Source organism: Notothenia rossii, assembly GCF_949606895.1.
Source record: "Notothenia rossii genome assembly, chromosome: 4".
NCBI lineage: Eukaryota > Metazoa > Chordata > Actinopteri > Perciformes > Nototheniidae > Notothenia > Notothenia rossii.
The window spans coordinates 86,277,503-86,290,471 of record NC_136902.1 but is presented as its reverse complement, the minus strand read 5'-3'; the positions used below and the strand labels follow the sequence as shown (position 1 = coordinate 86,290,471).

Here is a 12,969-nt window from a genome sequence, read left to right as displayed (position 1 = left end):
AATCTGACAAGTTGGAGAATAATCCTGCCTGGTAAAAAAGGAATGAAACATTGTTTGATGTTGGAAGGAGACAAAGGATTATTAGAGCAAGGATTCATGGCAGGGGTCCGTAGAGTGGCGCAGTGATCACACAGTTTCTTAGGCAGACCCAGGAGTTATCATCGCAAAGGGCTCCCTCTGCAAAAAGCAATGAGACGTTTCCGTTGGATTTTCAGAATATTGGGAAATAAGAAATCAGTGGCAAACAAATGATTATCTCCACATATTAACACCACTGTTGGATTTCTAAAGTGTAAATGCAATCACAAGAAATAACAAGCTAACATTAGGCTATAAAGGAACTACATCACGGTCACATGGCTGCGCATCAACACTGCTAAGCTAAAGGTGGCTAATGTTAGGCGTGATGACGTTTAGTCGTCTGATTTAGATAAATGAACGTTAGCAACCACCGTTTCAAAAAATTACACTGTGGGGTATTTACTGACATATTTCAAGTCGTAGAACAAAACGTTAAAATCTTTTCAGCTTGTGACAGACCTTATTTCAGGCTTCTAACCACATAAGTGTTCAAGAAACCGTTGACTTTGTGTACATTTAAGTAAATGACCTGGGTACTTCTTCCACACAATATGACTGCTAACATGGTGCAGTGTGAGAAAAAGTTTTTAGAGAGTACTTGTCCATGGACAAGTGAGTTTGGCAATTTACTTGTCCGAATACATTTTTCACTTGTCCAGAATGGACAAAAATTGGGGCCACTGGAATCTTCTTCTTCGCCATCGTATTTTACATTTTCACACATAGGGTTGGGTATCGTTTGGATTCGAACAATTCCGGTTCTGCTTTTCGATTCTGGTTATTTTCGGTTCTTTGAGAGGGTAAAAATAAGTCCCATGATAAAGTGGGAGAAAAATATATTTATGAAAACATTAAGTCAAATCTGTATTCCTATTTACAAATCACTTCATACTGTTTAATTTATTATGGTTATTGAATACAATTATATAAAAATAATCTCTGCATTGTTTAGTTAGTTCTAAGTGGTGCAGTTTGAGAATGTACAATTGGCCCAGTCTCCTCTGATGTTACACTGCAACCTGCCTGATACCTGCCTATGTAGAAAAGCGCTAGGCCTTAAATATAACGATAATAGGCTAATAATAATAGCTTATAATAATAAGTAATAATTAATTATTCGCTTTTCTACAACTCAAAGACGCTTGCACGCTTACACATGTCCTTACGCATGTGTATTACATGCTGCAGCTGCCCAGCTGCTCACTGTTTGTAAAAGTAAATAAATAGTATTTTCATTTCAATAATGTAGTTTCTATACCCTGCTTCATAAACAACACTGACATCCCTTTGCTCCTCCGAGTCTGGGGGTCCGGGGATGTGAGGACAGCGCGAGGACACAGGGAGGCTGCTTCACTTCATAAAGGAAATGGCGGTCAATATTAACAACACATGAGCTAAAACGCTTAATAACCTTCATTACGTGTCAGAGAAAGAACATAAGAAAGTTTGAAAAAGATGAGGCTGTTAAACGGGCAGCGGATCCGCTGTGTGTAGAAAGAGAGAGAGACGCTGAGCTGCACCATGCAGCGAACAGCTGATCCGGAGCATAGAGAGAGAGCTGTGGTCCGCGGGGCTCGGCCTCGCCTCCTATCCTCACAACTCTTATTAATCCCGGTACCGGACAATTGTTATTTGTTCCTACTCGGAACAGAGTTTTGCTTCCCAACCCTGCCACTGTGCTACACTTCCAGCGCTGCCCCGCCCCGCCCCCGTCTGTACAGAAAGCGGCGAGATGCATTTCCTTAGGAATCGACAAGCAGAACCGAAACTAACATTTCTAAACGAACAATGGCGGACACTGACAATTTGCGAATGAGTTCTGCCTTTTGTAAACTGAATTTATCAATAAATCAGGGCGAAAAACGTCACTTGTCCGCCGGACAAGTCAATTGAAATATCTACTTGTCCGATATTGTAAATAACACGTCCCGGACGGTGGGACGTGTACTTTTTCGCACACTGTGGTGCCAGTTTTATAAAGTACTGGGCGGTGATTTTGCCATCTGATAAACCTCCTAAACAGTAGATGTTTGATTGAAACTGGACTTCCTGGATCATATTTCATCTCCTCGCTGGTACCTGCAGCAACACGCCAACGCAGCCCTCTGAATATCCTTTCTAATGCAGTGCTATTTTTAGTCTGAACACCTGCTTGGAGAAGCAGGTTTGAGTTGATTTTCAATTTAAAACCTGCAGTGAAAGGAGGGGGGGGCCTGGCAACGCGGCCTGGTCCCTGAATAATAAGTGCTAATGTGCCCTTGAGAAAGACAAAGGAAGGGACGGAGGGGACATGTGCCTGTATTCACAATGCTGAAACTGATAAGCTCAGTGCATATAAGCACATTTACAAAACATAAACTAAAGAAAACCATCAGGAAAAGGAAAGCTGTTGGAGGTGTCTCTCCCTGTATGGAGCGATGCTGAGTCCTGAGCCCGGATACTCCTCAGGATTCTAGTACTTCCCGTTCCCTTGTCTGGAAACCAACGTGTTTTTTTTTTTATTGTGTTTTGGTTAAAGCCTGAAATAAGGTCTTTGGTTAACACAAGCCGAAGAGACTTTCAGGTTTTGTTCATAAAGTAAATCAGCAAATACCCCCTTTGTGAATATCCAAAGCTGCTATGTATCATAAAAACCACAGTTGCTAACAAGTGACTAAATGAGATGACTAAACGTCATCAGGCCAAACATTAGCCGTGGTTACGTGAAGTCATGTGGAAGTGATGGAGTTTGTTTATTGCCAAAAGTTAGCTTTTTACTTCTGGCGATTGCATTTACCTTGTCAAAAATCCCAAAGTGGTGTTAACATGTGGAGATGATCCTGCTAAACGTGTGTTTGCTACACAGATTATTTTCGAAAACTATCGTAAATCCAATGGAAAAATCCCATTGAGTTTTGTTGAGGGAGCCCTTTATGATGCTAATTTATGGGTCGGCCTACAAAAAGACATCATCACCGCTCCACTCTGAAAACTGTAACTTCACTGTCTTGAAATGTGTGGTGAAGTGTTCTTTCTTGTGTCTACCTGTAGATGTAACTGAGTTTCCTCTTTGTGTATACACACACAAGCCGGTGTTAGTTTGTGTGTTTGTGCCCGGTGTGTGGCTGGCAGGCATGGTGTTTGTGTGTAACCGCAGCGCTCTCCTTCTCAGCAGCCCACCATTAAACCTCGGTGCCAGCCCTCTCCCAGCACACCGGGACTAACAGCACTTAAATGGGCCTGTTAGTGCACCGCCTCCTCCCCCCCCTCTCCCTCCCACACCAAACAGCGCACATGGAGCCGCCCACCGCTCTGCGCTCGCACCCCACACTGCCTCTGTTGTTTTTTGTTCTCCGGCCGCCCTCGGCTACCTAAGCCTCCTCCAATAAATGGTGCTGAAGTGTACTCTGCGGGGGGCTAAGCCCAGAACATCCTCTATTTTACCAACCTATTGCAGGGAGGGAAGGTACAGCCTGAACCAGATGGGCTATGATCAAAATGAGCCTCTCCCTCCCTCTCTCATTCTTTGCTATTGTCTCTCCATCCTTTGCTCTGGTTATCGCATGCCCGTTGTGAAAAATGATAAACAGAAAAACTCAAACGGATGCACAGAAACACACGGGGGAGAGATGGATGCCCACACAGAAATCAATAAATAATATGGATTCCCATTTGGGTCTGTTGGCCACGGTGCAGCAGGCAGAAAGAAAGTGTGTGTGAGTGTGAGTGTGAGTGTGAGTGAGTGAGTGAGTGAGTGTGTGTGTGTGTGTGTGTGAGCGACTACAGAGGAGGTTAATGGGGGGGGGGGTGGGGGGGGTTTGTCTGTACATGGCCGTGGAAAGGCCACCCTCACATAATACCAGGGGGTGTATTGTTCACAGCCATCTACTGGCCTCAATGAGAAATTCCAGAAATGACTGAAGAGCAACACACACACAGGCAGAGAGAGAGAGAGAGAGAGAGAGAGAGAGAGAGAGAGAGAGAGAGAGAGAGAGAGAGAGAGAGAGAGAGAGAGAGAGAGAGAGCAGACAGAGAGAGAGAGCAGACAGAGAGTATAGAGTGATTATGAGCTGGTATATCAAATCACTCAGAATAGACAAACGTAACTAGGGATTAATGGATAACAGGATAACATAATCAGGATATATAAAAGGTAACTGTATTCATCAAAAATACATAATCAGATTACTGTTATATTTCTAAAAGTGTTGGGATTACAATACACACAATAGATTTTAAAATAAAGACATGTACCGGTAACCATCTACTGTATGTTTGAACTCAAACGGAGCATTTTGTTTTGCTAAGATTTTATTTGTTACTGATTTACTTTGCTTACTGACTACTTTGTGAATATGCTGAATGAAAGAGCATGTTTTCTAAAACACTTAGCAGTTTGTACTTTGGCAATTGAACAACAAAGAGGAAAGCCATTATTTTTTTTAAAAGCACTTTAAGAGTTTAGCTCATGCTGCCATGGTCTGCAGCGAATGCAAACGGAAGTGGGACGATCAAACAGGCTGTAAACAAGCCAACTATATCATCATGATGAATGTCATAAATGAGTCATTATGACCTCAATGATTTTGCAACGTGGTGACATATTTACGTCTTTACTTATCAGCTGCAATTAATTAGCGTCATCTTGAAAATAAGAGTCGTTTAACTCTGGAAAGCCTTATGTTTGTAGATAATCATTTCCTTTGATAAACGGAGAATACGCTGCTCGAACTGGTAGAGACTGTGTGTGCTAAAGGAAGATATTCCCTGCTAATTTATATTCATACCATATGGCATATCATATGGTAATATGTAACTGCCACCTGACATTGACGAGGAAATAAAGCAACACGCCATCATCGCCATGGTGCTTCCTAAGTGCTTTATGTTAAAAAACAGATGGAATATTATAGGGAGAGACATTGTTCCATTTCTTATTCTGGTCATATTGATGACTGCAGCATAAGGAGAGAGAGAAGCATTAACATTTACCAGGATGGGTTGTGGAAAAAAAGTGGCATATGTTGTGTCAATATGGTGTTTCATTAACATGCAGCTTTGAAAAGGTAACATGGTCGCAAGCAGAATGCATAAAAAATGATTTGATGTATGTTCCCCTGAGAGGGTGTTCAGATTAAACTTCAAATAGAAAACCAGTAAGGTACCAGCCTGGTTTTCAGGAAGATGATTTCTGAATCACTGCCTACCTTTTTTATCCCTTCAGGCAGCGGGTAGATGGGAGGACAGTGAAGGACCAGCTTCACTTCCTCCTCCCCCTCCTGCTCCGCCTCCGTAGATCTCTCCTCGTCTCCTGGAAACAAGAGAAGAGTAGAAATAGCTATACTGGGAATAGTATGTTTGTATGACATCCATTTGGTGCCGCAACTAATCATTTGTTTCAATACTAATTTATGTTTCCAATCAAAGAGGCCCAAACACTCACCCCCCTGCCCTCAGTGGAGACATTTGTTTGCTTTCGGAACATGGTGACATCACCATGTAACACTCGTGCTTCTATTTACAAACGCGCTCCAACACATTGAACGTGATAGGCTAAGGGGCGGGACATCTTTAAGCGGTTGACCAATCACAACAGAGCTGGCCAGCTAACCAATCAAAGCAGACTAGGCTTTGGTTTCAGACAGAGGGTGAAAAGAGGTGCTGCAGCACAGAGGCAGTATGAGAAAAATAAAGAGCTTTTTGAACATTAAAACAAGGAGACATGTCCCAGTAGAGACACTAAATACAAATATGAACATGCAGGGTTTCCCATACATAGACTTTACTTGGGCGGGCCGCCCAGGTATATTAACATCCGCCAAAGTATATTGTGCGACCCATTTTTTTGTATCCGTCCGCGAGCACGACGCCATCTGCAATCAATTAACCAGTGGACAATGATCCCTCGCTCTACCCCTCCTGTACCTGTTCGCTCTGCTATCGTGTGAAGGGTCTGCTTTGTGCGCTCCGCAGTAACCTCGCTGCGAGGCTCCGGCGAACAGTTCATGAGCGCCACACACACACACACACACACACACACACACACACACACACACACACACACACACACACACACACACACACACACACACACACACACACACACACACACACACACACACACACACACACACACACACACACACACACACACACACACACACACACACACACACACACACACACACACACACACACACACACACACACACACACACACACACACACACACACACACACACACACACACACACACACACACACACACACACTTCAGATCTGTGGGAAACACTGACCTGATTTGGCTAATCAAGGGATTTCGGACGGTTATTTTTACTCTAATGCAGACTTATGCAGAAATATTAGTCGGAAAATACATCGTCTATTTCTTGTTTAGGTATTCTTCTTTTTTTCTGTCTTTAACTAACATCTGTGCTTGAAATCCACCCACTGTGAATTAAAACAAAATGACCAACAGTAGCGGCTTCAACAAATACAACTTAAGTTTGTTATAATTGTACAAATGATGAACAAAAAACTGTTATCAAAGTATTTCTACAAGCCTCCTGGAACATTGTGTTCTACCCAGTGTTACCCAAGAAAAAAAAAGGTACTGTTTTCAGGATAAAAGTGGGGGGTACTTTTAAACTGATGAATAGCACTTATCATCTGAGGTTAATGTAAGGGCAAATCCCTTAGCGTGATGTCCGCCATATTAAACCCATTTACGGTACACTCCATTCCATAGATTAATCAGTGAAGCTTATGGCATTAAGCCTAGACTGTAGACTACGGCATTTCACGGCTGAGGGTATTTTGCCATACATTAGCCTGTCCTCCACCGCAGGGGCAACATAAAGTTGGACAAGGACTCATTCGACCTTCCAAAGGGTGGGTAATATGAAAAAAACAAAAAAGACATTTCGGCAAGGCGTGGCCTTAGTGTGTGTTCCAATTAGGTGTACCAGAGGCCACAGAGGAACAGACCGTATTGTGTTCATGAGATCAGGAGGTCGTGCGAGGAGAAAAGTGCAAGCCTGACGCTGCCTCTGTCTGTCAGTCAGTGTGTGCAAGCTCTCAGGGCATTTATCTATTAGTCCACCACTAGTGAGGGGAAACTATCACGCCAACTAAACACTTGACCTCAGATTAAATACCTCTGGGTAACTCAGGGCCATGGGTCACTCCTATCAGATGGTTCCCTGCGCCCGGCTGCATGCCAGACATGAAATGCCCTCGCAGACCATTAGAAGGAAATAGAGTGAGAGGACACGCAGGACAATGCACAGCGCAAACACACACGGATTTGGCCACAAGCACAATGAACACATCCAAATACAAACTATCTCATGCAAAGACAGGCAGGTTTCACTCGATACACACACTACAACGTTGAACATGTAAACAAGTAGCGTGTACAGCCTCGGCCTCTCTCACACACACAGCAGAGCAAACCCAGTCAAATAGCAGGCTTCATGCTCATGCACGCTAATAGCCCGATTGCCCCCCTACTGTCTCTAGGCTCTGTATATAAAAGCAGAGGATCCTCAATCACTGGCTTACACAGGGCAGATACATTAGTAACGCCCTGTGACAGCATTAAGCAGGCCTATCCTTGTAATGGCCAACATATAAAGGGCTGATTTTGCATGACAACTGTCCCCCCGTAACATTTTGTCCGTTTTAGCCCTGATTGAACTATTAATCAGTCTAATGTGAGGGAGGCAAGCTGTTCATAAACTCATCTATTCTGCATGGACGCATGCCTAAGTCGTGAGAGGGAACATACACACGAACGTGTAAACTCATGAGGGGGGTCAATTCGGAACGAGTAAGAAGACAAGTAAAAGTAAAAAGCATGTGGCTAATGTTGGGAAGGAAGGACACGAGATGAAGACATTTCCCCAACGCATTTTATCATTTTTAAATATTCCAAAAGGCCAATAAAACATAATGGCCTGGGTGAAGCAGATTTGATCCACTACGCTCCCAAAACTGTGGACCAGCCTACCAGGAAAGACTTTAGACTTTTTCTGAGTGTGTTATCTGTCGTGAACTTTTGTATTATTTATATTATTTATTCTCTTCCCTATTTTACCTCCTTGGACTCTGTGATATCATATCATGCACATAATCTGCATTTCTGCTAAAAGATTTAAGTTAGCTGAAGGGAATTTCTTGCCATATTGTTAAATAACTGTAAGCTGCATCCTATGTATGAAAAGTGCCATACAAATAATGCTTTAATATTATTTTCTATTATCATGAAAAAAGCAGATTGATTTGAAATAAACAAATTCATGTATAAGATCATTGTTTATTTAATTAGCAGGACGTTTTTATCATAGTGGCAGTTAGTAATTTTGCTCACGGGTAACTCGGCATTACCCAGACAGTGAACTGGCCTCCCTCTAGCCACCAGCCCACTCGGTACTGGTTCTGTTCTGGACTTCAACCGGCCTAGTTCCCTAACAAAGTCCCCACAGAGTGAGCTACTGCCTCCCACAGCCTCTTCCTGGCCAAAAAGCAATGGTGGAAGAAGTATTCAGATCCTTTACTGGAGTAAAAGTACTAATACTAGCCTGTAAAAATACAAAATGGCTGCCAATTTATTTTTATTTCAACCCACTGATTGTTTTAGTTACTTAAATATAAATGTTGGATGGTTTAATCTATACCAAATAATCATATTTTAAACGTTTTACCAAATAATTGTGTGTCAAAATCCTCATTTATAAAGTAACCACTAAATAAATTTGTAAACAAAAAATTGTGGAGTAAAGATACAACATTTGCAGCAAAAATGAAAATACTTCAGTAAAGTAGAAGTACCTGTAAAGTGTCCTGAGTACAGTACTTGAGTGAATGTTCTTGGTTACTTTCCACCACTGCTAATTATTATCAATGACTGATATATTTCTAGGCAAGTCCCAAGATAGTGTCCAAAATGCAGTTTAGTTTAGATGCAAGCGAAGTAACGTTAGACATTATACACTCTACATTGCTGTATGTCATTATTTATAAAAGGAGATGCCATCTGCCACCACTCTGTGAATAAATGAACAAAAGAGTCGATGAGTCGATGAGCCTGTAAGATATGACTTAAAAACGGGTGTTAGGTTCGCTAAATAATCTACCGTTAACCTATAAACAAATCAGTGCTGTCTGTCCTCTAACGTTACCGCTGCAGTCTTGCAAGAATGAAGCTTTTACATTTAAATACAATCGACTTGTAAACAGAAAACATGTTCACTTACCCATAGTCACCAGTCTCTTGTGAATTAAAGTCGAAAATTATCATAAAATGCTAAAAAGTTTGACTGATTTGTTCCTGTCAGCCATGCTCTGGTTGTTGCTATGGCTACGACGTAACGTTGTTACGTAATCACGCAGGAAACGTCCGTTGGTCACGTGCAAGTTAGCCAGGAATTAGTGCAGGAAGCTAAATTGCCTATAAAAATAAAAGCATTATAAATATATATGTAATGAGCGTCAATAGACTGAGTATCATTGATAAACAACCTCATGCAATTAAAAAACGTGTGCTATTTAAAGATTCAGATTAATAATACAAATAAGGAATAAATAAGTAATTATGTATTATTAAAATCAACTTTATTGATCCCTTGGTTGCTTGATTACTGAAATGGAGAATTAGTAGTTTTGTACTAAATCCTTTAATTAATTACAAGCAAAAAAACTCCTTTATAGTCCCGTAGCGGGGAAATGTACATTGTTAGAGCAAAAGTGACACAGCAGATGAAATACAAACAATCCTACAGAGTAAGCTAACATTACAAATAGATCAATGTCAGTAGTAGAATACAATCAAACAGAAATAAGTACACGTCTATGGCTAAAAATAAGTAGAAGCACTTTAAACAAATTAAGGTGTTGCACAAAACAGTGAGTATTGCACATTAGATTTGCATGAAATGTGAGTATAGCACATTGCAAATAGCAGGTTTTATGCACAAGATTGTAGCAGTCTACTCTGTACTGTGTTGGGGGTCTACCAGGGGCCGTGGGGGTTTTACAGCCTGACCTCTGCAGGAAGGAAGGACCTGCTCCGTGAAACACCGGCCTGAAGCAGCCTGTCGCTATAAGAGCTGCACAGCGCGGACAGGGTGTCCTGTGGGGGGGACATGTTGTCCAGCAGGGAGGACAGCTTGTCCATCATTCTCCTGTCCCCCACCTCCTTCACAGTGTCCAGAAAGCTCCCCAGGACAGAGATGGCCTTCTTTACCAGTCTGTATAGTCGATTCGTTATGACAACAGAGTCATAAAAGGTCTGAAGTAGTGCCCCCTGAAAAGACCACAGTCTCTTAATCTGATACAGTCTGGACTGCTCTGTCCCTTCCCGTACAGAGCATGCAGATATTAGTCCAGTTTAGAGTTGAACAAAATGTACTACAAAGTTAAAGTGCTCACTTCACTATGCAGAATGGTTATCTTTTTATATTGTTATAGAAAAATATGATTCTGTTTTCACCACTAATAGATTCATTTAAAATGTGTACTATTTCCTCAACGTGGAACTTTTTAAAATACTAACAATGTTTATTTGAAATAACATTACTGCATCCAATCATGTGTTTTTATACAGTAGCTAGTAACAATGAGTGTTAAAGTGGAATAATAAGTACAATATTTGCCTCAATAGGTTATAGTATGAAAACACTCAAGTAAAGAATGTCAAAATAGTAGTACATGAGATAATATACTTAGTGACTCCACTGCTATTTCTTAAGTACAAGATCTGGGTATTTGAATTGAATATAGCTCATAGTCTGAAATGCCTGGTATTCCCTAACAAGGCCACCTTAACCCCTGGACCACCTTCTTATTTTAACCTCTCGAGCAAGTTGACCCTTTACCACAACCCATTTAACCACCGTCAGTCTCAGGGGAGGAAACAGGAAGGGCCCTGACTGACTTCATGATTGACATGTACAGGCCAGTGGCATTCCTGTGGCAGCAACAGAGTTAAAGATGAGATTAAATGAGTCGCTGATAAAGGAAGATGAAACTGATTATAACATTCTTATGTATTGTAGCGATTAAACTCCCAATAAAATCAAGCTGCTAAGAGGCCAAACTTGGCTTATCACTGTGATGCGTTACAAAATAAAAGACCATGCAACCTTTCATGATGTTTAGTAAAGGATTCAAACAAAACAAATACTAAAGGAAGACCATACGGTGAACAGAACATATCTGAACCTAGCTCAACCTCTTTGTCTTTCCACAACCCACAACAGGTGCACTAAATACAGTAGACTGCACCTCCATTGGACTCCTTTATTTACTTCGTCAACAAAGTGACATCATTATGTAACACTCTGAACGTGATAGGCTAAGGGGCGGGACATCTTTAAGCGGTTGACCAATCACAACAGAGCTGGCCAGCTAACAAATCAGAGCAGACTGGGCTCTGGTTTCAGACAGAGGGTGAAAAGAGGTGCTGCAGCACAGGCAGTATGAGAAAAATAAAGAGCTTTTTGAACATTAAAGCATGGTGACATGTCCCAGTGAGGGACAAAATATAAATATGAACCAAACATTTGCATAATTAGGGTGCCTTTAGAGTCGATTTAGATGAAATCTCCCTGCTTGCATAGGTCGCACTCCATGCTCTGTTTGGGTTGTGTGTGTTTAATTCATTGCCTCAGAAGTAATTTGAAATAACGGCCAGACATTCCCGCAGGGGCTTTTACAGGACCAATATTTTCATGGTTATTTTAGTTTACAAATGTCTTCAGACATATTTTTTTTAATGTGATATTTCACAACGGCTGACCAAAACAAATTTAGAGTTTTATTGTGGATTAATGTCACCCACCGTAAAACAGGAGGAGAGATAACTCTTTGATTTGATTTGTTGGTGCTATTCCTGGACCCGTCAGTTGATCGTGCAGACGCAGACGCTCTGATGCAAATTGCACCCGCCCACTCCAGTCTAGCCTACCTTCCTCTCGTGCTTGTTTATCTGCCTCCACTGCAGAAAGAAAATGATTAACGTGACAAAGGAGGGGTGGAATGTTGTACTCAGGCACAACATTCAGACAATATTCAGACAAAAATCAAACCGTGCACACTATTGTGCCAAAGAGGGGAGAGAGGTCAAACAAACCCTCTCTCTGAGTCTCTGCGCCTATGTTTATTTAAAATACATAAATCAATTAATAGCTCCAAATGGTTTATCAGAGCTCCCTTTGGGGTATATCAAATAACAAATGTTTTGAAAAAGTCTAAATACATATTCAACAATAACTCTTTGTTCGTCTTGATTATCATCATTTTAATGGGTCTCATACATATTTCACTTCAGCTATAGTCTGGTTATTAAACCTAGTCAGGACACCAAAAAAAAAGTATCAGTCATAATTGTTTGTGCAACCACTAGACGGTATTTTAGGCAGTCTCCGTTGCTTAAGGGAAATTAACCTAATTTGGGAAGGTGCAGTGTTTTAGGGGCATTGAGCCTGCAGGGACCGGGAGCTTGGCCTCTATTGAGTCTGTTTCCGGCACGCTATGTTGTGTGTATAATGAAGCATGCTGAGTGTGTGCTTGCGTGAGAGGGAGGGAAAGGAGAAGGAGGGGGAGGGGTTCCAGGCGAAAGTGTGTATTTGTGTGTGCGTGTGTCTGTGAATGTCCACATTTTAAGAGGGGGAAGAGGAGGAGGGCTGCATATGACCCACTATTCTTTTTTTGGCATGAAATGACTAATATTGTCACGCTTGACATATTTGGGCTAGGCTGCGCGGGACAAATCCGATGGCCAACCATGCAGGTTTAACTCACCACAATCCTGCAGGACCAGCACTCTGGATAACTGTCTGACAATGACAGAGGAGCTTTATGAAACTGCACTCAGGAGTCAGGACACACACACACACACTTTGAAGT

The 12,969-nt window shown here is 41.7% G+C and overlaps 1 protein-coding gene across 3 annotated transcripts in view; it reads right to left on the bottom strand.

The window, feature by feature from the left end:
- Nucleotides 1-9,463, bottom strand: part of lekr1 (Leucine-, glutamate- and lysine-rich protein 1) — a 77,176-nt gene extending 67,713 nt beyond the window's left edge. For all 3 annotated transcript variants that reach the window (XR_013807237.1, XM_079675769.1, XM_079675770.1), the window contains exons 1-2: nucleotides 9,318-9,463; nucleotides 5,268-5,371 (exon numbers count right to left, since the gene is read on the bottom strand). Coding sequence is in view for 2 of the 3 variants with exons in the window: in XM_079675769.1 (XP_079531895.1) it covers nucleotides 5,268-5,371; nucleotides 9,318-9,321 (108 nt within the window). In the remaining variant the exon portion in view is untranslated. The remainder of the gene's footprint in view (nucleotides 1-5,267; nucleotides 5,372-9,317) is intronic.
- Nucleotides 9,464-12,969: the final 3,506 nt, after the last annotated feature.